This window comes from Lontra canadensis, unplaced genomic scaffold, assembly GCF_010015895.1.
Source record: "Lontra canadensis isolate GAN:19392208 unplaced genomic scaffold, GSC_riverotter_1.0 scaffold36, whole genome shotgun sequence".
Taxonomy (NCBI): domain Eukaryota; kingdom Metazoa; phylum Chordata; class Mammalia; order Carnivora; family Mustelidae; genus Lontra; species Lontra canadensis.
Window position 1 is genome coordinate 7449412 of NW_022631030.1, and position 26015 is coordinate 7475426.

The 26015-nt window shown below is 44.3% G+C and overlaps 1 protein-coding gene across 1 annotated transcript in view; it reads right to left on the reverse strand.

Annotated features, from left to right (window-relative positions):
- The window catches only part of CLMP (CXADR like membrane protein), a 95958-nt gene that overhangs the window by 10528 nt on the left and 59415 nt on the right, over window positions 1–26015 (reverse strand). The window contains exon 3 of the mRNA XM_032868772.1: window positions 10916–11073. Coding sequence (XP_032724663.1) covers window positions 10916–11073 — 158 coding nt within the window. The remainder of the gene's footprint in view (window positions 1–10915; window positions 11074–26015) is intronic.

The following is a 26015-nucleotide window of genomic DNA, read 5'->3' on the forward strand; positions in this document are numbered from 1 at the left end:
AAATTCCTTTGCATCTCTATACACAGGACCCACTGCCATGCTGTGGATATGGAAACAGGGACATTGCTATGGGCATTCCACAAGTTAATTTCTATTTCTGTGGAGATTAATATGTGAGGAAAATTAGATCGTAATTTATCTGGAAATATGGAGTCTGAGCATGAAGATGATGTCTGGGAGGGACCTCCCTATGGTATACTGTATGGGGGGTGGTGGAAGCAAGTGTTCAGATTTTGGTAGGGAGAGATCCTCTATTGGTATGACTGGTATGACAGTAAGGGGAACTAGATTCCTTGAAGGCTGCTCCCCTCTGCCCCCCACTCCCCTACTGCCCTCCCCCTCAGCAGGTGGTTTCACAGTTCAGCTCTCTGGGTCTGTAAATGAGAATTCCTGCTGGAGTACCCAGAAGAGCATTCGTTTCCTTCGGACTGGAATGAGGGCTGCCAGGGAAACGGGAGCTAGCTTCACTGGGGCAGCACCATCGGCTGCTCCTGAAGGCTCAGATGAACTCTTCAAAGACATTTTGCAGCCAATTGGCAAGCCTGACCAGTTAGAGAATGTTTAGAATGAGAAGAGACGGTCGGAAGAAGAGGAGTGATCCATCCACCTCCACCCGGAAGAAGAAATGCGGACAAAGGCTGGATTTGAATGTTAAGCTGAAAAGACCCAAGAGCACAGTCATTTATTCAACAAATTTTGAGCCTCCACAATTTGCCAGCACCTGTTATAGGTGCCTGAGGAAGATCCATGAACACAGCAGGTGAAAATCCCAGTCCCTGGGGAGGATGCATTCTGGTGGCAGGAAACAGACACGGAAGACCACTGTATGGTACATTTGACAATACTACGAAGATAACAGAGCAGGGAAGGGGGTGGTAGTCCAGGGGGACAGACTGCAGTTTAAATAAGGTGGTCAAAGTAGACCTGGCTGGAAGGAGACATGAGGGCGTGTCTTAAAGGAGACGCCAAACTAGCCTTGGGGAAAGAGAGTTCTTTTTCTTTTTTCTTTTCTTTTTCTTTTTCTTTTTTTTTAGATTTTATTTATTTATTTGACAGACAGAGATCACAAGCAGGCCGAGAGGCAGGCAGAGGGGCAGGGGAAGCAGGCTCCCTGCCAAGCAGAGAGCCCGATGCGGGGCTCGATGCTAGGACCCTGAGATCATGACCCTATCCGAAGGCAGAGGCTTAACCCACTGAGCCACCCAGGCACCCGGGCAAAGAGAGTTCTAAGCGAAAAAAAGAGGCAAAGCAGAAGCCCTTAAGGTAGAAGCATGCCTTGGCGTGTTTGAGGAACGTAAGAGAGGCCAGGGCGCTGGAGTAAGCCAGGCGGATAGCAAATGAGGTCAGGCAGTAGGGTCAGATCCTGCTGGGCCTCCGGGCCATTGTGAAGATGATGGTTTTCACTCTGCGGGAAGTGGGGGCTATTTTAGAGGATTTTGAGCAAGAGTGTCATGATATGATTTGTTTTGAGAATAGGCTGTAGGAGACAAAAAATGGAAACAGAAAAACCAGTCAAGAGGCTATTGGAGTTGGGGAGCCTGGGTGGCTCAATTGTTAGACATCTGCCTTCGACCCAGGTCATTCATGATCCCTGCGTCCTGGAAGTGAGCTCTGAGTTGGGCTCCCTGCTCAGCGGGGACCCTGCTTCGCCCTCGCCCCTCCCCCTGCTTGTTCTCTCTCTGTCAAATAAATCATGTCTTTTAAAAAATTGTGTATTTGTGGTATGAGAGAAAGAGAGGAGTCCAGGGCTACTCTCATGTTGGGGTGGGAGCCTATGAGAAGAGAAAGGAGCTACCAACCCGGAGAGAAGACAGAGCCGAGGAGGCTTGAAGTCGGAGGCAGTGTGCGGGGTGAGGCTGATCAGGAGCTTAGTTCTGGGCTTCCTACCTGTGAGACTACCTGTCTAACAGCCAGAGGCATGGGGTAAAGCACATGCATATACATGTGTTAGATATTCAAGAGGGAGGCCTGGAAATACGGGTTTGGGAATTCTAAGCTTGTGGATGGTATTTAAAGGCCTGAGACTAGATAAGATTCCCCAATGGCACGAATATAGAGATTAAGAAAAGGAGGGTTAAATGAGACTCTCCAAGGAGTGGATGTCTAAACACAAAGATAGAGCTCATCAAAATACCACCAACAGGGGCACCTGGGTGGCTCAGTGGGTGAAGCCTCTGCCTTGGGCTCAGGTCATGATCTCAGGGTCCTGGGATCAAGCCCTGCATGGGGCTCTCCGCTCATCGGGAGACCTGCTTCCCCCCTCCCCTCTCTGCCTGCTTGTGATCTTTCTCTGTCAAATAAATAAATAAAATCTTAAAAAAAAAAATACCACCAACCTCAGAGTAAAACTGTTGACTGTCCTCTCTTTAGCGGACTCTTCAAGTCCAGCCTTTGCTCATATTTCCAGCTTTATTCCTGGATGACAACTCCTCTTCCTCCTACCCGCTCTTTCATAAAGACTCTGAAGTGCACCTTGAAACCACCCACTGAGGGAGGAGTCAGTAGGGGGATGGGGGCCACGGGAGCAACCGTGAAGAGGTCTGACTACTCATTATCCTACAATGGAGGATCTCTCCCTACCCCAACCTGAACATTTGCGCCCCCAACCCATACACAATAGGGAGGTCCCTCCCAAGCTTCATCTTTATGCAGAGGAATATTCTGGAAAGTACAGGAAACGCACGATTTCAAAGGTCCAGTGCTTAATCCCAGACAAAAGTTCTGTCTTGAATTTCTGCATTCTTTTTGAGAGAAGCTGTAAATTCTGGGGGAGGGGGCGGAGGGAAAGAAAGGGATTTAGCTTTAGGAATCTGGAGCTGAGATCCTAGCTCTGAAATCTGTCTTGGGCAACAGACTTCAAAATCTCCAAGGCATAGAGCTCAGGTTTTCTGCAGCCAAGTTTAGGGTCTCATTTTTCCTCACATATTAAAAGAAAATGAGGACAACAATTCTTAGCTACCGACCTCACAGGCTCCTAGTAAGAACTGTAAGAGCGGAAATCTGTGAAAGGACGTCATTCCTTTGCTCGCTGACCATCTCCTGACTATTCTGGGCCAAGCACAGCCCTTGGCCCTGGACTTAGGAAAATATGCATTAGGCCTAGAAATGAAAATCCGCCAACACAATGCAATACTTCCAGTTGGAGAGTTCTGTTTTTATTTAACAAACACATATGTGTTATTTATTTTATGTGAGGCACTGTTCTAAATGCTTTATAAGTATTAACCCCTTGCATTAAAGAGAAAAAAAAACAACCCACGTCAGTGAAAAGTTCACAGCAAGATCAAGGAGATTAAGGAAGTGAGTGTCCCCAGCTTAGACTTGAGGGCATTCTTTTGTTTGATATATATTTTTTTAATTAATTATTTATTTGGCAGAGAGAGAGACACACCCACACACATACAGAGGGAGAGAGAACACAAGCAGGGGGAGCGGGAAAGGGAGAAGCAGGCTTCCTGCTGAGCAGGGAGACCAATCAGATCCTGACCTGAGCAGAAGGCAGCCTCTTAACGACTGAGCCACCCAGGTGTTGGTTTGATAAATTCTTTAGAGAGGGCCTTGTTTGAGGTGGGAACATATATCCTAATCTGAAACTGGGCCGGCACTAGTTTATCCTGCTTGAGTGGGAGCGTTCTTTTCCAACCTCTGGGGTTCACAGACTCGACGGCATTTCCCATGGAGACTGGACATCCCAGAAAGGAGTTTATTGGGGCCTGGGAAAGGTTTCTTTCCTATTCTTATCCCTCAAAGTGCAACCAGCCTCCTGTTCCCTGGTGTGGTCAGGGATCGGGAGCACAATGGCAAAAGAAACGTAGATAAAATTAAATCTCCTTAACAACTTGCATCACGTTGACAAATATTTAAGGAATGCAGAGTACAACCTTCCTCCTGGAACTCCCAGCCGTCTTATAAGGCCTTGCTAGAGGCAAAAGGCAACCCTAGCTCGACCACAGCCAGACCTCCAGGACCCTGGTTCTCTTCGTTAACATATGAAAATTCCTTTTGGAAACTTGCTTTCCCTCTGCCCCTCCCAATGTAAAAGTATACAGGCAATCGCTCCTTACAATCCCGAAGCAGCTCCTTCTTTCTTTTTCAGAATGTTTTGTAAAATATTTTATTTATTTATTTGAGACAGGGAGAGAGAGCACAAGCAGGGCAAGCAGTAGAGGGAGAAGCAGCCTCTCCGCTAAGCAGGGAGCAGGGTACAGGGCTCGATCCCCTGACCCTGGGGTCATGACCCTCGCCGAAGCCGACTGAGCCAGGCAGGTGTTCCAAGTTAGCTCTTTCTGCCCCTGGGTCCAGTCCCTGTGCCCTTTTTTTTTTTTTTTTTTTTTAAGATTTTATTTATTTATTTATTTGACAGAGAAACACAGCAAGAGAGAGGGAACACAAGCCCGGGGAGTGTGAGAGGCAGAAGGAGAAGCAGGCCTCCTGCTGAGCAGGGAGTCCCATTTGGGGCTGGATCCCATCCAGGAACCTGAGCTGAAGGCAGACACCTAACGACTGAGCCACCCAGGTGCCCCCAGTCCCTGTGTTTTGATAAAAAAACACCTTCTGGCACCAAAAACATCCTAAGAATTCTCTCTCTCTTTTTAAAGTAGGCTCCCGGCATAACACAGAGCCCCGAGAATTCTTTCTTAACCACTCACTGCCAGACCCCACAACACATCAGCCCAGCACCATGTCTGAGGAATTTCCTTGTCCTACCTCACTGCTTTCTGTTTTTCTCCAATAAAACCTATGAACTCTGACCCAGAAAAAAAAAAGTACAATATTATTTTGCAAATAATTTGATAGGGTTCCCAGCATCCGTGAAAGCTCCCCGCTCAAGGAGTCTCAGACCAGGAAAAGCCAGGTCGCAGCCCTTCTGATACGGTATTTGTTTGTTTTACATGTTTGCAGGGTGTTCTTGGCCCCACATCCTGTTGTACTGGGTAGAAAGGACAGGTTTCTTGGGGCGGTGGAAGCAGCTGCCGTAGAAATGCCAACTCACTGGGATAATAGGGAGAGGAGGAAATATATTAGCAACAGGAAACAAACTTTAAGCTTTAGAGTTTACCTCCTCTTAAGAAAGAAAGGCGGGGCCTGATATTTGGAGGTAGGACAAGTGAGGTGGGAATGCCTTGCAGGTACTCAATGAATGTTACTTTCTGACTTTTTCATGTTACCTCATAGCTGCATAATCATTACGAGGAAGTGAGTTTGTGCTTCCTAGGAAGAATGAAGAGATTCTAAACCAAAAATCAGTAAAGAATTGGGAATTGGTTTTTTAATTTGTTTAATTTTTATCCTAAGTAAACTCTATGCCACATATGGGGCTTGCACTCATGACCCCAGAGATCAAGAGTTTCACGTTCTAGGGCACCTGGGTGGCTCAGGGGGTTAAGCCCCTGCCTTCGACTCATGTCTTGATCTCAGGGTCCTGGGATAGAGACCTGCATAGGGCTCTTTGTTCAGCGGAGAGCCTGCTTCCCCCTTCTCTCTCTGCCTGCCTCTCTGCCTACTTGTGATCTCTGTCTATTAAATAAATAAAATCTTTGAAAAAGAGTCTCACATTCTACCAACTGAACAAACCGGGTACCCCAAGAGCTGGGTAATTTTTAGGAATTTGGGGGTTTTGTGGGATTTGGGAAGTTGGTGAACCTTTTTGCTCTAGGGGATTTCTTTCTTATTCATTTTACTATTTGGACGAACATTTCATATTTTTGAAAGCCACATTTGACTTTGGAGAGACTGAGTAAGGTGCGGTCCACAGGAGACTCTGGCTGCTTTAAGTCTCCTATAGAATAGGAGCTTTCCACCTTTGAACAGACTTACACCAAGAAACTTACATCCGTGACCCAGCACGCACATGGAGTGCACTAGACAACTGAAGTGTAAGTTTCAGGAAATAGCGTGTGTGCAATACACTGATATTTTCCAGTCTGTGTTAAACAAACAAACAAACAAAAAACCCAGTCTGCTCGCTTAGAATCCACTACTGAGTCCTGACTGGAAAAAATGCTGCACCAGGACACAGTGACGAAGAGTGAGCAAGCTGGGAAGTCACCAGGTTTACATTCAAGCCGGAGCCCCTCCACTTAGAACTCTGCACTTTGGTCGGTTAATTTACCTTTCTGAACCTTAAGTTCCTCAGTTGTAAAACGGGGGTAAGCTACTTCATTGGGTTTTTGCTAGTAAGCCCTCACGATCGCTTTTATTAGGCTGGTTCAGGGAAGTCGCTAAGGTTTCCAAAATTGTCCCGCCTAGTACCCAGAGAACATAAGTCATTCCATGCATTTGTAGAGCAAAGCCCCATAGCTGAAAGCCTCCATCTGTTTCCCACACTTGTGCACACACTGGACTAAAGCTCAGCCCTCTGAAGTTGGCACCTAAGGCCAGGGCAGCCTGGGCTGTGCCTCATCTTTGGTCCCTGTCCTTGCATCTCTGAATAGCCTTGTCCCCAAGCTTGAGGTCCCTTGATTCTCAACAACACGCTCTGATATGTCTTTGTCTTGGATCATGCAGTCTTCTCTCCTTTTGAAATGCCTCTCTTTTATTTTTGCTTCAACAACACCTACACAGGCCTCAAGATCAAGCTCAAAGGCCACCATCTGTGTATTAGCCTGGGTACTAGATCCCTATGTAGAATCACTGACTTCCTCCTGTGAGCCTCAGCCCTTTGGACATGGCCCCACCACAGCATCTGGTATATCCAGGTAGGGCTGACTCCCGAGTGCTTTTCTCCCCTTCCCCCCAAATCTTGTCCCATTATTTAATGGGGGAAAAAAGGGGGGCTGGGGGAGACACCTAAGGTAAGTATTTAACATCTTTGGAAAGCAGACATTGTACAACTCCAAAATAATCTTACTATAATTAAATAACCATTGCCTAATGTGAGCATTTCACACGCATTTAGGACACAGGTTGGGGCTCAGTTCCAGCCTTGCAATTTGGCTCAGTTTTTTTCAGACGCACATTGAATATCAGGTATGTGGGTGTCCCTTTGTCCTAGCTGTGGTTTTAATTCTAGGAAACACAGAGCTGAGACTAAGCCCTTGCCCTGGGGAGCGGTGGGGGAGAGGGGTGATGGGAGAACAGTGAACATAAATTTAATCCTTTTGCAAACAAACAAAAAATGAAGTCCATGAAATGCAGCTGTTGTGGGGTTGTGTGTCTTGTGACATGCCTGGTGGACCTGTCACAGATGCATTTTTGGGTTTTTTGGGGTTTTTTTTTTTTTTTTCGTTTTGTTTTTAAAAGATTTTATTTATTTATTTGAGAGAGAGAGAGTAGTGAGGGAGGGAACACGAGCAGGGGTAGTGCGAGAAGGAGAAGGACATAGAGGCTCTTCAGCAGACTCTCAGCATGGAGCGTTGCTGGGGCGGGGTGGGGGGGGGTCGTGGGCGTGGGCTCCATCCCAGGAATCCTGAGATCATGACCTGACAAAAATTGAGAGCCAGAAGCTCAACCCCTTGATCAGGAGTTTTCTTGCTCAAGATCAAAGACTAGAGGGAAAGGAGAAAAGGAGGTGGCCAGAGGGATTTGGCACATAAATGAGAACATCTCTGCCCTAATTTCTCCACACGAAAAATAGAGGGGAAAGGTTTCTGCTGTGTGTTCATGACTGACCCTGGGGGAGATGGTCGCTCTGACTTTGGAAAGTAACTGTGTTACCACCCCTAGAACCAGGAGGAGAGCTCCAGAGTTCTAGAGGCCGCGCTATCTACCTAGGCTGAAATTCAAATATTTGCCAAATTGCCTACCCGCTCCCAAATGGTCTCTGCATTTCTCAGCCTCCTAGACAAAAGGGAGGGAGCCAATTCTGCTCAGATTGAAATGCAAGGCTAACTTTGGGGTCTAGGTTATTGGCTAGCCTACCTTAGGCACCATATCTGGTCGAGCCCCTCCTGTATTTTCTCTCACCCTCACTCATTCCAAAAATGGTGGCAAATGTACCCATTACATTTGTATATTACACCTTGATATCCCATCTACCCATGACTATAGTGTAAGCCCCTACTGTATAGTTTAAAATTGTTCAACTGATCTTGCTTCTACTCAAATCTCTTTTAAATCAGTGTGTGCTTCCACACAGGACCAGGTTGATCGCTTTAGACGCATCTATGTCCCTGTCGCTCCTAAAACCCTTCAAGAACTCCATGACAATGTAAGAAAGTATCTGAGCTTCCTACCTGTTCCACAAGACCTTTTGTGTTCTGGTCCTGCAATCTCTGTGAGCTCACATTTTGTACTCCACGTATGCTAGCTGCTCGTGATTTCCCAGAACTTTGCAGCCTTTGTGTCTACGCTCTTGTGATTTCCTCAGTGCAATCAGGAAATTTCTATCAGCACTCAGATCAGCTGCGACTTCTTTACGGGAGCTTCCCTTGACCAACGCCCCCTCCGCCCCGCCAACTACTTTTGGTCAATGGTGCCTCCTTCATATTCAGCTAGAACACTCTGCCCATTTCTATCATTATCTCTGTCACTTAGTTCTCAAGTTATGTCTTCACACAACTACCTCCTTCATGTGGATAGTGTGAATCCAGTATTTACTCAGTTTAACCTAAATTTATTTTGAGGGGCACATGGGTGGCTCAGTCGGTTAAGCATTTGCCTTCGGCTCGGGTCATGATCCCAGGGTCCTGGGATCCAGCCTCAGGTAGTCGGGCTCCCTGCTCAGCAGGGAGCCTGCTTCTCCTGCTGCCTACCGCTCCCCCTGCTTTTGCTCTCTTAATCTCTCTGACAAATTAATAAATAAATAAAATCCTTAAAAAAAATAAAAATAAATTTTAAAAAAATTGATTTTCGCTCTTTTAGAACTTGCAATAGTACCAAGATTCTTCCAGGAATGGGGCCTTGGCACAACTGATTCTGTCTGGAATAGTTTTCTTCCCACATTCTCCTTATTTCCTACATAACACAGACTCTAATTTCAAATTATTTATGAAGGTAGCACAGCTGGCAGTTAACAGCCCAGGTACTGATACCACAAGTGCCTCATTTCAAATGGCACAATGAGTGACCTTAAGCCCTTTTCTCACTTTGTGTGTTGTGTCTGGGCACACGCTGTATGGGGTTCCTTATTTATAAAATGAGACTACTAATCCTAGTTATTAATCCTCCTGGGTTGAGTAAAATGAGATATTACTATGGGCTAAATAGACTGCAACCCAGAACATAGCTTAATGTTTAAGGACTCTCTACTTAAAAAAATTTTTTTTGGTGTTTTTTCTTTTTCTTTCTTTTTTTTTTTTTTTTTTTAATTACTGAATGGCTTGGCACTGTAAGCTCCAGGGAGGTGGGGACTTTGCCATCTTCTTCACTATTGTGTCCCAGTGCCTAGCTCAGTGTATGGTATTTGCTAAATAAATCCACATGCTCTGAATGACCAAATAAATCCCGATCCTTACTTTGGAGCATTAATTGGAGACAAGTAGGGAACTGTGGCTGCTTAAAGCCGTATCAGTGGCCTGCTTTAATCAGCAACGAACTTCTAAGCCTTATATTCACTTGGCTACATAAAAAAGCAACTCTCTTTTTCCTTTAGTTTAAATGAAAGCACTTGGGTCAAAGTTAGACGAGTGGAGGCATTCTTCTTAAATTTCTGTAAGAGGAACATGGCTCTTATTTACTTGATTCAGAACAGAGAGTATCCTATCTACAATTGACTGAGAATCTGCTGGAATAAAAATGCTCAGTTTAAGGTGACCTTGCTCTATGGAGAACAGAGTCTTAGGATGATGTACTGAGAACCAGATGACACACAGTATCAAAATGACAAAGTGATGTAGGAGCTGAAATCCAACAATGATCCTGGATTTTATTTTAGTGAAAACTTTAACTTCTTCCAGCACAAACCATCATTTGAAATCAGAGGTATAGACAGAGAAGAAAGGACAATCTTTCACTTTTTAGTAGGGTGAGAGGTAAAGTTCTGAAAAGGAAGGAAAGTCTAAAGTCAGTTTCCCTGGCTTAGTTTATGTGATTTTTTAAAAAAATCACAAAACTTTCCACCTAAAGTTGTTTTCTTCTTAGATTTTTTTTTTTTAAGCAATCTCTACACCCAACATGGGGCTTGAACTCATAACCCCGAGATCAAGAGTTGCATGCTCTGCCAGCTAAACCAGCCAGGCACCCCTCAGCCAAAAGCTTTTTAAAAAGTAACTCAGTTGGGTAAATGGAATGAGAAGAGTTATGCTAGAAAACCCTGCTTGAGGAAGGCTGAATACAGCCAAGGCAGACAGGATAATACAGTAGCTACTCACTTCTTGCTCTCAACAGACCAGTCCCGTGGATCATTGGGAGCAAAGGGCTACAAGTTCTGTTCACACTGCCCGAAAGCCCATAGGCACCAAAGGACCTCCCCATCCTGAGCACACAAGACCCAGGGCCAGCCCCTTCATTTTCCAACTCCAGAACCAGTATCAATTCTTTTGCTGACCCATCACATGTGTGTCAAACATTTTCAGTCATGCCCTGCATTGTATGTTGTTTGTTACATTACATAATCTCAGAGCTTGAAAGTCATGACTTTGTGCAAAACTTCAACATAGGCAGGTGGTAATGGTTTCAGAGGAAAAAGGGGAGTAGGCTTCCTAGTATAGATCTGGGGTCTGGCCACTAGACTAGGGAACCCAGCTAATGCATCTTAGCTCCCTTCTTAGGAAAAGACACTAACAGTGGCGATTCCCTCCCTGGGCAAATGATAGGTGGCTTGCTTGCTTGCCTCAAGAACCCAGAACTTCTTATCTTTAAGACCCAAGTACCTTTCCTTGTTGATAATTTTTATCTCTAGAGTCTTCCAACTATAAGCCAGATGAAAGAGCTATTCTAGCCCTTTCCTCCAACAGAAAACCGGAGGATGAAGAAAGACAGCTGTGGGAGGATGAGGGGATGAGTGGGGAAGGGGATGGGCCAACTGTACACTTACCACTTTTTGGTTCCCTTCATTGTCGGTGAGCAGCCATTCGATATCCAGGGTGTCTTTTTCTGGAAGCCCCAGCTGATGGTGACAGGGCAAAGTGACCTTTTCTTCTGCCACTCGCTTGATCTCAGTGTGAGTCCCCAAGGTTCCAACATAGTAGGAAACTGGAAGAGGAGAGCATCTTCAGAAATGCACAGCAATGTGTGGGAAGCAAATATTACAACTAATAATTATGGGGTGTTCCTGTGGGCAAGGGTCAAATCATGGTGTTGGAAGAATCCCAGACCAGAGGTACCAGAAGTCCCAGAATCTCCCACTGGCTCCTCTTTAACTGAATTCATCATTAGCTTCTGGAACCCCCTGAATTCTTAGCGATCCGTACTTGTCCTCTTTCCTACCTTCTTGGTTTTTATGAATGATGAAATAAATCACTCAGGTCAACAACTTTGTTTTTTGAACTTTCTCTCCTTTACCAGCAGAGGCTTGCAAAAGGGCAGAAACCAAAGGAAAGGCAGGGGTTGGCAACCTTCCCAGAACAGGCTCCAGATATCACTTGGCCCCTTGAGCCACCCTTAGAGAAAGGCTACCCCCACAGGCCGACAGGTAAGGGCAGCAGGCCTCAGGGAACGAGTGGAATCTTTTTTTATTTTTTATTTTTTTAAAGATTTTTATTTATTTATTTGACACAGAGAGAGATCACAAGTAGGCAGAGGCAGGCAGAAAGAGAGAGATCGGGAAGCAGGCTCCCTGCTGAGCAGAGAGCCCGATGCAGGGCTTGATCCCAGGACCCTGATATCATGACCTGAGCTGAAGGCAGAGGCTTTAACCCACTGAGCACCCAGGCGCCCCATGAGTGGAATCTTATAGGCAGTTCTTGATTCCGTTAGAGACCTCATTCTCTGCCCCTCCAAGTTCTATCTTCCAGTCTCTATAGTCTCATCCCACGTGGCTTCAAAATAGGAAGGAACCCTTCCTGTCCAAAGTGAAATCCCAAGTTACCATATTGGGATCCTGTCCCTCCACGCATCCAGTATCCCCCTGGCCAACAGGATTTCAGTTCCACTTTTGGCTTTCTTTACCCCTAATTTTCATCTTGTTCCAGGAATAGTGTCCCACCAGCAACTCTAGGCTCTAAGTTCACTCACCTTTTCTCCTTCCTGTTCATTTCGGACCCTGTGGACTATTAAATCCACAGTGTTAGAGAACGTCACCTGGATTCTAGGTATCACCTGTCTGGCATGAAGGTGTGCTCTAAGATCCTCCTTTGCCTCCTTGCATACAATAAAGGAGCTCAGAGTGAAAAGCCACTCACAATGCTCCTCCGCAAGGTTCACAAGGTAACAGAATCATACCACCTCCAAGCTGGGACAGCCCCATGTGTCAGGGTTTCTGGTGAAGTCCCGTCTCCTGGGGAGCACTCATTCTGCCCCTTTGGAGCACTAAAGATCAAGGATCGTGACTCACAGAAGCAGATAAGCTACCTTTCTTATTCCCCGTTCCTTTCCCAAGATATTAGCAATCAATCTGTGGGAAGGAAAACGGCCTGAAAGGAGGAAGAAGGAAGCAGGGGAAACTGTAGTTCCCTCTACACAGTAGGCAGGCTGGGTTGATACGGCAGGGCTGGGCCCTCAGAGGCACCCGCCAGCCCTGCCAACAGAAATAGCAGGTGGATTCCCAAGCTCCAGGGCAGAGAAAGGAGACTACAGATATCTGTAGGGCCTAAGAAACGGCCTTCAGAACCAACAGGATAAGTCCCTCATAGGGTTTTACTGACATTCCTAATAAGGTTTCTGCTATTTCTGTTTAAAACTTGAAACTGCAAGGGGAGTGGCCAGTTAGGGAGTAGTTGTGTGGTTTGGCTGTACACCGATGACTCAGCCCGATGAAGAAAGGGTGATTATCCAAATCTACAGATGAAGCATGAAGACGAGCTTAGCAATTTGTTCAAGATCACGCAGCCAGGAAAGGACAGATCAGGGGCTCAAGCCCAGATGTGTCTCACTGCAAAGCTCCTACTCCAATAGCCATGCTAGGCAGCTTCTGGCTTCCTGGACACGTGGTTCTCCCATTAGCCTGCAAGCTCCTTGAGATCAGGTACCAACTGACCACAACCTTCCCAAAGCGCTCAGCCCAGGACCCTTCACTCTGCAGGTGCTCAATAAACAATTGTTGGATTGACTTGAATTTAACCCATGGACTCATTTCACCTGGGAGCAGACTGAGGCCCAGGGATAAGGGAGTTGCCCTGAAGTCCTACAGCTCCTTTAAGGCATAACCCATATAAAACCTATCCTCCCTCAGGCCCCATGAAGCAGCTATAGAAAGGCAAGGAGATTAGCCAGTTTGCATCACACTAAGCTAAGCGTGGAAGAAGGAGCTCTGGCTTCTACCCCTGCTCACTTGGATACAATGATCAAATGAAACCAACATCCCATGCCCCTGGTGAAGCTGGAGAACCAAGGACCAATTTAGTGCATACAGTAGGCACTATGCCTCAAATAAATAAATAAATAAATAAATAAATAAATGCGAAGAAACAGCTATGAAAGTTGCTGATTTGAGCCACTAGAGGGAATCAAAGGCTCAGGTTTGGTTGATGTCCCAAAAGGAAAGGAACACGGTGGTGGGTGGTGTGCTTTGCCAGCATGTGAAGTTCTATTTATACCATAGCCAGAACTAAATACAGCCCCTCAGGGAGGGGGCTGCCCAGGGAATACAAATGACTTTACCACGGCAGGGAAACTCAAGATGAGAGGGCATGCATCTCTAGTCTTCCCTGAACTTCAGCGCCCCAGACTTCGGGACGGGGGGCTCACTGGGATCCCTGTGAATTTCTCAAGTTTTTCCTTTTGTGCATCCCCCTCCCCACCCCTACACCTGTGTTCTGTAGCCTAAGCAGACAGGGGTTGGGCTCTGTATGGAATTCTTGGGCCTGGGGAAGCCTGGGCGGCTCAGCCGGTTGAGTCTGCCTTCGGCTCAGGACAGGAATCCAGAGTCCAGGGATTGAGCCCACATTTGGCTCCTCGCTCAGTGGGGACCCTGCTTCTCCCTCTGCCCGCTGCTCCCCCTTCTGTGCTCTAACAAATGAATAAATACAATCTTTTTTTTTTTTAAGATTTTATTTATTTATTTGACAGACAGAGATCACAAGTAGGCAGCGAGGCAGGCAGGGAGAGGAAGGGAAGCAGGCTCCCTGCTGAGCAGAGAGCCCGATGCGGGGGTGGGGGGGGTGGGGGGGTGGGGGGGGCAATTCCAGGATCCTGAGTTCATGACCTGAGCTGAAGGCAGAGGCTCAACCCACTGAGCCACCCAGGTGCCCCTGAATAAATAAAATCTTAAAAAAAAGAATTCTCGGGTTTGGCAGTGGACAAGCACATGTCTCCACTGCCCCGTGGGTGAGTGGGAAGAGCTAGCTCTAGGCTCCCAGGCATTGAAGGGTTCATCTTTATTAAGAAAGACTGTAAGAGATCATCAGAATTTAACTTAGGAGGAAACTACAGCCCAGAGAATTGGAAATGTTGAACAGAACTGCAAATAGGGAAATACAGCCGATCCTTGAACAATGCAGGGATGGGGCACTGGCGCCCCCTGCAGTCCAAAATCCACATATAACTTCTGACTCCAAAACTTGATTAGGAGCCTACTGTGGACAGGAAACTTTACTAATAACATAAACAGGCAATTAACATATATTCCGTATGCTATGTGCACTGTGTACTGTATTCTTACAATAAAGTCAGCTAGAGAAAAGAAAATATTAAGAAAATCATAGGGAAAACACATGTACAGTACTGTACTGTAAGAAATCCACATGTAAGTGCATCCACACAATTCAAGGGTCTCCCCTGGGTGTCTAGGATGTGCCCTGCACTTGATGGTGGGGGGAGATGCTGGGAGGTACCAGTGGTACAAACATTCTCTGTGTGCACATCCAAGATTTAGTCCTGGAAGCCTCCAGCTTTCCCTAAGGGAAGGCTTCTAATACAACTCGGGCACTTAACACAGGCCATTTGAGAGCCAAAGCTTGGGAGAATTACCCTCCCTGAGCCTTACCATTCTCATCTGCGAAATGGGAATTGAAGGAGACACTGACTAAGGCACCCAGCACAGTGTCAGCACATAGGAGTCTCCCCGCTAAAATGTCAGTTCCCTTTCCTTGCTTTTCTTTACGACGAGAAGGGTCGTTTTATTTTCTCAGATGATGGCTGCCTACATTCAGCTAAGATGAGTTCAAGATTTTGTTCTCTAAAAGACATTTACATTTATTAAAGATTTTCGTGAGCCTGTAAGACTTTCAAAGAGATGGGCAGGGGTAACTTTTTCGTTTTCATCATGTATACTTTTTTTTTTTTTTAAAGATTTTATTTATTTATTTGACAGAGAGAGATCACAAGTAGACAGAGAGGCAGGCAGAGAGAGAGGAGGAAGCAGGCTCCCTGCTGAGCAGAGAGCCCGATGCGGGACTCGATCCCAGGACCCCGAGATCATGACCTGAGCCGAAGGCAGCAGCTTAACCCACTGAGCCACCCAGGCGCCCTCATCATGTATACTTTTATATAACTGAGGGAAGTAAGACATAATTAGAAGATGAAGCCATTGAGAAGAGACTAGTACATTTTATTTATTTATTTTTAAAAGATTTTATTTTTTAATTTATTTTTTAAGATTTTATTTATTAATTGGATACAGAGAGAGGGAGAGCACAGACAGGGGGAGCCAGAGAAGGAGCAGCAGGCTCCCCACTGAGCAGGGAGCTCAATGCAGGGCTTGATCCCAAAACCCTGGGATCATGACCTGAGCTGAAGGCAGACGCTGAACCAACTGAGACACCCTGTCCCTGTTGTTAGACCTTCTAACAGTCCTGCCTGATAGCAGAATGAGCAGTAACAGTTAGTGAACTTTCCATTATTGGAGTCATTCAGGCAGGGGATATGTCAGGAGCTGTAAAAGCGATCCTTACATGTGGATGATGAATCAATATTTAAAGTTCTTTCTAACTATAATATCGTATGAAATATTAACTGATAATATTAATATTCAAGGCACTGTCCTCGTTGAATGGGATGCAAAGTATAAGACACAAATGTATACTATTATCTGTCAATGTGTTTTGTCACCATCAATCGGCTCATACACAATTGATATAAACGATCTCATTCTGTTTCATTGTTAACATTGTTTTTAAAGATTGTTGAAGTGTTTTTTTTCCATTTTTTATTTTATTTATTTTTTTTAAAGATTTTATTTATTTATTTGACACAGAGAGAGAGAAATCACAAGTAGGCAGAGAGAGAGGGGGAAGAAGGCTCTACGCTGAGCAAAGAACCCGATGTGAGCTTGATCCCAGGACCCCGAGACCACGACCCGAGGCGAAGGCAGAGGCTTAACCCACTGAGCCACCCAGGCACCCTGTTGAAGTGTTTTTTAAAAGAAGTGAAGGGAACTGACCCAAGCTATTACTGAATTTCTTTCTTATCTATGGATGTTTTAATCCACAAGGGGGCAGAATTTACTTAGAGAGGATTAGCCATGCCTCATCTTTAATGCAGTTCTATTACTAAGGATTATTATTGACAAAGAATTATAGATGACCTTGGATTTAAGCTTGATAAGCACTTTGTTGCCATTTGTGATTATATACTAAATTTCAAACAACCCGCATTTAATTTTCAAGGGCAACAGAAATCAGAAAAACAGATATTTGAGAGGAACTTTTTACCAAGGCAACAGAAATATACACTATTTTAATAGCTTCAGTTCACTGTTTTCACTTTGTCCAACTGAAATGGATGTTTACTCTGAGGCCAAAAACCTTATCTTAATTGCAGAATTTATTATGAAACAAAGCAATTAAACAGGTGCTGTGAAGACTTGCTTTAGTAGACAGTCAATAAGAAAGACAAAGGGAAGGAACAAAAATCCATCACAGATGGCTTAGAGGGACTGAGGAATCAGCACAAGAACCTTCCAGGTCCTTTCAGTCTTGACATTTAGTCTTGGTTCTAGGCCAGTCATTTACAGAATTACAAAATCCTGGGATGTTCCTATTATATCTACAATCTCAAGCTTGGGAAAGCCTATAGAAGGTCGTTGTCTTGCCTTTTGAACAATTTCATATTTAAAACTCATCTGCTGAAACATATCAAATGATTCCTATTCTCTTTTATCATTGAGAATCTGAAATCACGGCAACACTGTTCCAAGATATTGAGACTTCTGCTAGTATCAAATTTTGTATTATTGTATATCATGAGATATTTACGGATACCAACTTCTGTATCACGGGATAATCAGGGATACTGTCTTCCATAGAATGTCTTTAATCAAACACCTTGTCTTCAATACTTCAGATTCTGGGTGCCACAAAAAGGAACAGTGACAAAATCGTTGGCACTCACAGGGGAGTAACTAGGAGTGCTCTTTTGTTCACTGAGTATGAGGGGCATTCCTGCTACCATACTAGGAGCTGCTGGAAACAAAGATCAATGACATTGTCATTTGTCTATGAAGAGATCACAGTAAGAAACAAATAGCATTCAACAAGCCCAGTTTAAGGCAGCGTGCGATCAAGATCAATGTGAGGGTCAGGGAGTGGTAAGGGAATTCAGAAGAGGAAGATCACCAAGGTGATCAGGGATGGCTTCCTAGAAGAGGAAGTATGTTACCTGGGCCTTGAAAAACAGATTGGAATTTGAGCAGTGATAAATGATGGGGTGGAACTCCAAAGATTGGAAATGGCAGCCCGAGTGCTTAGGAAGCTAGTTTCTTTTTTTTCTTTCTTTCTTTTTTTAAAGATTTTATTTATTTATTTGACAGAGATCACAGGTAGGCAGAGAGGCAGGCAGAGAGAGAGGAAGAAGCAGGCTCCCCGCTGAGCAGAGAGCCTGATGCTGGGCTCGATCCCAGGACCCTGGGATCATGACCTAAGCTGAAGGCGGAGGCTTAACCCACTGAGCCACCTAGGCGCCCCAGGAAACTAGTTTCTAGCAGACCTTAGTATTTGACAGATTGGAACATCACCTTGGACCCTTGGTCTTGACAAGTTCCCAAGGAATGGTCAGTAATGTAACATGAATGGATGCAAGCTGTGTCACAGCCCTACAGTCCAGGGGCTAACTATGTAACAGTAATGTTTTATCCTGATATCTCTAGTAATAATTGTCAGGGAGAGGATACTGACGTGGTCCAGAGGGATTAATCACCCCGCTGCTCAGAAATACACCAGTTATCTCGCAGATTTCTGTTCTCAGGAATGTGCAGGTTCATTTTCCATACATGTGTTCATGTTCACGTAGTCAGGAAAACACACACATACCTGTGCAGAGAACCTACTAGCATGCCTGTGTCCAGACACCGATCAGACAAGAATGTGTGCCTTTGATTCCGAGGCGCTGAGAACCAGTTCCCTCACTAACCTATTTCATTGACATGTCTATTTATAGCCTCTGTCTCATTCCAAATGCTAAGTCTCTTTCTAAATCTAAATCTTTTATTACCTTCGGCAGGGAGATTTGAACAGAGTGAGGAAATTAAAAATAGACACAGACTTACTACTGAAAGTGCAATGGTCAGTTTTCAGGGATTCATAGCAATGGAGAACTGAGGTCATGCTGACAAAAACCCACTGATGAATTAAAGCACCAGTTCAGGCTTTACCTATCCCATCTACCTTCCTATAAAACTAGGAACAAAGAGAAGTTGACCTTCAAATAGAAGATCTCTTTCTCCCTCCATCACTTCCTCTACTCACAACTGTCATAGAGATTTAAAAATGCTTTAACAATTCCCTAATTTTTTGGTAATCACAACATCTCTCAAGAGTAGGTTGACGGCATGAGAGAGCCAAACCATAATACCTCGAAAATGAATAAAGTAAAAATTTCATTCAAAATGGGATTGGGGGGACACCTGGGTGGCTCAGTCTGTTAAGCGTCTGCCTTCTGCTCAGGTCGTGATCCCAGGGTCCTGGGGTCGAGTACTACATTGGGCTCCTTGCTCGGTGGGGAGCCTGCTTCACCCTCTGCCTGCTGTTCCTCCTGCTTGTGCCTTCTTTCTCTCTGACAAACAAATAAATAAAATCTTTTAAAAAAATGGATTTGAGAAGTTCTAGTGGACATGCTCACACATGTACCACTCCTCGAAGCTTACTTTACCTACCCCAGCAGGAAGAAGGAAGGTTTTCTCTTTGCCCAGCAACAACCCAGCCAATGAGAATCACCACAACTCAGCCAATGAGAAGTCGCTGCGACCTGGAATGCTTACTCTTGTGTGGGACTTTCCTTTCTAACAGCCCCTCCTAACTCCCTTCTTTCCTCTCTAAAAGAACACTCCTCACCTTGGTCTGTGGACATGTCTGTGGTTTGACATGGTTTGCATGTCCCAAATTGTGATTCCTCTGCTATTCCTGAATAAACATATTTTGCTGATAAACTAAATGGTTATTTTATTTTATTTTTTAAAGGTTTTCTTTATTTGAGAGAGAGCACACACACAAGCAGGGGAGAAGAGCAGAGGCAGAGGGAGAAAGCAGACTCCCCTCTGGGCAGGGAGCCCGATGTGCGGCTCAATCCCGGGACCCTGGGATCATCACCTGAGCCAAAGGCAGACGCGTAATGACTGAGCCACCCAGGCACACCCTGGTTATTTTATTTTTACGCTTCACAAAACAAAAAGAATCAAGGAAGCTGTATTTTCTATTCACAGGGAAATCACTTCCTATATGAGAAAAATGATAGATAATACACATTTGCCATCCAATATATTTTAAAACCCCTCTATGGAACCGTTTATTGACAATAGCTAACAATTTCTGAATGCCTGTTATGTGCAAAGTATTGTGCTACTTCATTTATATTCATTCCCCTCCACCCCGGCCTTTTTTAAAGTAGGCTCCACACCTAGCATGGAGCCCAACCCAGGGCTTGAACACACAACTCTGCAATCAAGACCTGAGCTGAGATCAAGAGTTGCATGCTTGGGATGCCTGGGTGGCTTAGTTGGTTAAGTGTCTGCCTTTGGCTCAGATCATGATCCCAGGGCCCTGGAATTGACTCCCATGTCGGGCTCCTTGCTTGGCGGGGAGCCTACTTCTCCCTCTGCCTAACACTTCCCCCTGCTTGTGCTCTCTCTATCTCACTCTTTGACAAAAAAAGAAAAAGGTTGCATGCTTAACTGATTGCTGGGCCACCGGGTACCCCCATATTGATTTCCATTTTTAATCTTCTCAACAATCCTGTAGAGTAAGCACTATTATAACCCTCTTTTTACAGACAAGACACTGAGACACAGAGAAATTAATTTGCCCGAAATCACCAAATTAGTAAGGAGTGGTGCCACGGTTCAAATCTAGCCATTTTAACTCTAACATCCATATCCTTAATGGCATATCATACTGCATCCCAGTACATATATTTAACAGAAATTTCATTGATCTAGTGTTATGCTAGGATTCTTGTGAGTTCCCTCAGAGCTTCTCTACTCTTGGTCATATATAGAAATGCTTCTCAATCTTTCTTTACTTATGCTCCCATTTTTGGCATACAAATAAACTCACACTCTTCTTATTTGGAACATATTAAATACTATGGCTGAGCAATGGCATTTTTTATAAAGATTTTATTTATTTATTTGACAGATCACAAGTAGGCAGAGAGGCAGGCAGAGAGAGAGAGGAGGAAGCAGGTTCCCTCCCGAGCAGAGAACCTGATGTGGGGCTTGATCCCAGGACTCCGAGATCATGACCTGAGCTGAAGGCAGAGGCCCAACCCACTGAGCCACCCAGGCACCCTGAGCAATGGCATTTTTAAGTATGCTTTTAAAAAAACTACACGTGAATATAATGCTGATCAAAAGAAGATAAACAAAAGAGTACATACTATATGATTCTATTTATATAAGTTACAAAAACAAAAAAAAATTAATCTATGCTTTTGGAATTCCAGAGAGTGGTTACTCTCGGAGGAAGAGAAAATGAGTAGAAGGGAACATGGGGAGGCTTCTAACGTGCTGACTATGTTTTATATCTTGATTTGGGTGCCTGTTTGGGCATGTTCATTTTGTGAAATTCATCAAGCTGTACACTTGCGATTGTGCACTTTATGTATTTTTATTTTTTTACTAATTATCTATTGGTGCATGACAAACTGTTCCAAAACTTAGGAGCTCAAAACCACCAAATAGCTTATCTCAGAGTTTCTGTGAGTCAGGAGTCCAAGCAGAGCTCAGCTGGGTAGCTCTGGCACAGGGTCTCTCAGAAGGTGGAATTAAACTGTTGAATGGGGCTGTGGTCTGGTCTGAAGGCTCAACTGAGGTACAGAGAATCCACTTGTGAGTTTACAAAGTGGTTGTTAGCAGGTCTCAGTCACCACATAGGCCTCTCCACAAGGCTGCATCATCACAGAGCAACTGGCTTCCCTCAGGGTGAGTGAACCAAGAGGGAGCACAAGAACGTGCCTAAAATGGAAACTCAGAGGAGACATCTGTTGCCATATTCTATTTGTTATAAGCAATCACGTAATTCCAGCCCACATTCATGGAGAGGGGTCTACGATGAGGAATCATTAAGGACAATCTCAGGCTGCCTATCCCACTTTTAAAAAGCTTTAAAAATTACACAATAACTTCCTCTGCTTTTCCAGTCACAATGATAATCACTGTCATATAGATTTAAAAATGCTTTAACAATTCACTAATTTTTTGGTAATCACAACACACCTCAAGAGTAGGTTGATGGGGACGCCTGGGTGGCTCAGTTGGTTAAGTGGCTGCCTTCAGCTCAGGTCATGATCCCAGCGTCCTGGGATCAAGTCCCACATTGGGCTCCTTGCTCGGCGGGGAGCCTGCTTCTCTCTCTGCCTCTGCCTGCCATTCTGTCTGCCTGTGCTCGCTCTCTTTCCCTCTCTCTCTGACAAATAAATAAAATCTTTAAAAAAAATACTTAAAAAAAAAAAGAGTAGGTTGATGGCATGAATTTTTCATTCTGTTTTATGGAAATGTAATAATAAGCTTGATATTATCGCTTTTATATTTGCATAACACTTTTTAGATTTCACCATTCTCTCCCATCTGTATTTTGAGTTTTGTTATGCAGAATAAGTGGGAATTATAATTTAGTGTTAGTTTATCTGAAAGTACTCTGAAAATTATAAAAACATTTTATAATATTAATATCTAGCATTTATTGAGTGCTTACTATATGCCAGTCACTGGGGGCACCTGGGTGGCTCAGTCAGTTAAGGAAGAGTTCAAGTCTCGGTTTTGGCTCAGACTGTGTTCTCATGGGTTGTGGGATCAAGCCCTATGTCACGCTCCAAGCTCAGTAGGGAGTCTGCTTAAAGATTCTCTCCTTCTGTCCCTCCCCCAACTTGCACAAGCTCTTTCTCTCTCTCTTAAACAATCTTTGGGGTGTCTGGGTGGCTCAGTGGGTTAAAGCCTCTGCCTTCAGCTCAGGTCATGATCCCAGGGTCCCGGGATCGAGCCTTGTATCAGGCTCTGTGCTCAGCGGGGGCCTGCTTCCTCCTCTTTCTCTGCCTGCCTCTCTGCCTACTTGTGATCTCTGTCTGTCAAATAAATAAATAAAAATCTTTTTAAAAAAATAATCCTTAAAAAAACCCCTATATGCCAATTACTGTAAGCTATGGCAGAATATATATGTATGTATATATAATGAATGTGTATACATTCACTTAATCATTTAACCTGATGAGGCAGGGTTTTGCCTCATTTTATAGAGTAAAACCTAATAATTTGCTAAGATTTCAGAGCTAATAATTGTTACAACCAAAATTTCAACCCAAAGAGTCTGACATCAGACTTCCTATGCTCTACAAAGAAGGTAAACTATAATCCTCATTATCACTCTGATAATACATCTTCCTGGAATATGTCATGGGGAAATTTTTATAAAAGCTGTGTCATCCTGATCTTGGTGTTTGTGTGGAGGAAGGAATTGTCTTCTAGATTATGGGAGGTAGAACGTGAAAGACAGTAATTCCCCATACAGTGCTTGTAACCAACCTTATAGACTATCGCAGTCTTTCTCCAAGAGGCCCATGCTACCAACCTGTGGTCATTCAGGTCAAGTGCTTGGAATATACTCTTACTAACATGTTCATAATAGAAAGTTCACCATACTCATCATATCGTTCATTTAACACCATCTCTTTTTAAAGGGCTTAAAAATAACTAGGGTATTAGATAAGCTCTTAAGGACTACAGGAGCTTTAATATGCTTCTTACATCAAGGGTGTGAGCAGAATTATAATCAGGCCTAGCACATGCTTCGCCGGAAGCATCTCGGGGTTTCTCTTTTTGAGACAGATAATGGCAATTAAAAATGTGGACCTTGATTTGTATGCTACTTAATGATGGTATGCAGATAAATCAGCCAAAGCAGACTTTAGCTTCTCACATTAAGGTGGCAAGAATAGATCCAGAATTGCAATTTGGCTTCCTACACTCAGGATATATCCCTGGAGAACGTGTCAGGTCTCTGCAAGGGAGAATTCGTAATGCCAAGTAATTTCCCCTAACTTTGCTCTCTTCCTGTTACTCACTCCCACCCAAATGACTCAAATGGCTGCTTCATGTTCATTTATTCATTCATTCACTCATGTGTTTATTCAAATGGCCTAATGATGAGTCTTGGCTTTGGCCTGCCCGAGGACTGTCTTCCAGATGATCTCTGCATCAGCCACACAAACCGTTCGGGTTGAGTTCCCTCCCTTTCTTCCTGCCCCCACACCAGGTGTACTCGGGCTTGCTGGGGAGGACTAAGGTAGAGCAAGACAGCACCCAAGTGCTTTCTAATTTAAGATGGCTGGCTCCCAAACCCAGTTAATTATTAGCATTACTTAAAGAGCTTTAAAAAACTTATCTGAAGAATGTTGGATAAACGAGGTAAACAAACAGAACAAGAGGGCATACAGGGCAAACAAAGTCTCTGGCCCACACCCGGCCCTCGGTTTCCCTCCTACAGGCGACATTTGCTATCAGTTCATGTGTAATCTGTGTCTCGCCCTTGACTCCTGGTTTGGCTGGGTATAGAATGTTAGGTTGGACAGAATTCTGACTCAAATTTCAGAAGGCATTGCTCCATTGACTGTTAGTTTCCAGAGTTACTGGTGAGAAATCGGATGCCATTTTTTAATTCCAGTCTTTTGTAGGTGACCTCTTTTTCTCTCTGGAAGTTTTTAGGGTCTTATCTTCATTCCCAGAGTTGTAATATTTTGCTACCATGGGTTTTTGTTTGTAAGTCTCTTTTTCTATTCACTTAATGGTTGGCTAGTCAGTCTGAATCCCTATTTCATTTCAGTGTCAGGAAATGTTATTATACTACTTAAAAATAATTCCTTCCATTTCCTCTTCTTCTTGTTTGTATATATATATGTGTCAGATGTTGGCCTCCTGGACTGATCTCTAATTTTCTTTCTTTCTCTCTCTCTCTCTCTCTCTTTTTTTTTTTTTAGATTTCTTATTTATCCATTTGACAGAGATCACAAGTAGGCAGAGAGGCAGGCAGAGAGAGAGGAGGGAAGCAGGCTCCCCACTGAGCAGAAAGCCCGATGTGCTGGCTGGATCCCAGGACTCTGCGATCATGACCCCAGCTGACGGCAGAGGCTTTAACCCACTGAGCCACCTAGGTGCCCCTGATCTCTAATTTTCTTATCTCTTTCTCATGTTTTCCGATTGAATGATTCCAAGCATTTTTTACAAAGTCTCTCTTGCGGGGGGCATTATAAGGTAGTTGTTAAAATGAGAGAGATTCAACGGATTTGGGAGACACTCCTTTCTAGTTGTATAATCTTTGATAATTTCCTTACCTTGCCTGTGCCTCGGTTGTCTCATGTATAAACTGGGGGAAATCATCATACCCAACTCACGGGCATTAAATTCAGATTAAGGGATTGTTAGTTTTCATATATGCTTGGTCCAGTCGATACTGCTATTATTGCTAGTAACATGTTCCTTTTGAAAAACATCTTACCATTTCTTCCCTGATGTCTCTGTGGAGATTAATCACAATTGCATAGTCTTGTTTCTATTCGTCTTCCTCTTACTTTTCACAAGTGGTTCATGTTGGAGAGAGAGATACCTAATAGCCATTTGTAAGGGTTGTGAGGGAGCACATTTTTTTTTTGCACCGCAGATTTCACTGTAGGCTTTTTTTTTTTTTTTTTCCCCTCTTCACTGTGGACTTCCCAAATGTCAGTGCCTGTAGGCTTTTTCTCTGAAGCGGTTTTATTTCTCCAGAGAAGAATTCTTAAATCACCCATCTGTCAGTGGGAGGTGGGCAGGGGCTGCCAAGGATCACTGAGCTGTGAGTCCAATTTGAGATGCAAATCCAACAGTTTCAGAGAGAGACACTAATTTGGGGAGTCCCTGGGTTTACAGTTGTCCCTTTGCTCCTTGCTGTGTCTGGGGTCTCTGAATCGGCTTCTCTCAAACTCCCTTCTCCTATGGATGGGATGGGGGAGAGGCCAGGGCTTTCTATGGAAGGTACAGAAAGAGAAATGTAGTTCTTTTTTTTTTTTTTTAAGGATTTTATGTATTTATAAGAGAGAGAGAGAGAACAGAGGGAGGAGCAGAGGGAGAGGGACAAGCAGACTGAGCTGAGCGCAGAGCCCACTATGAGGCTCAATCTCACAACCCTGAGATCATGACCTGAGCCAAACAAAGTCAAGAGTTGGACCCTCAACCCACTAAGCCACCCAGGTGCCCAGAAACTTAAATCTTTTTAAAAGAGATTTTCACTTGACTCCCCCCCATCCCGGCTTTAAGAACATGCCTTAGCGCCATATTTTGCTGTGTCTGTATAGCTTCTAGTTCTTAAGACTTCCCATGAACTGGCTCGCCTTCCATAAGCAACAGGATCTCACTTTTACTAGATTTATAATACTCTGTCCTTAACCTGGTATAGATCATCCTTTGGGGGGGGGGAAACAAAACAACATACATTTTTTTGAGATGAGATACAAGAACAAGGTCACTCTTGAGGCTCCACCTTGAAAAAAGCAGACAATACACACAGCAGCTAGTTAAATAAACCCCCCCAACCCCGACTTTCTGCTAGGCTCGCCAGCACACAATGAGCATGCGCACACAGCCA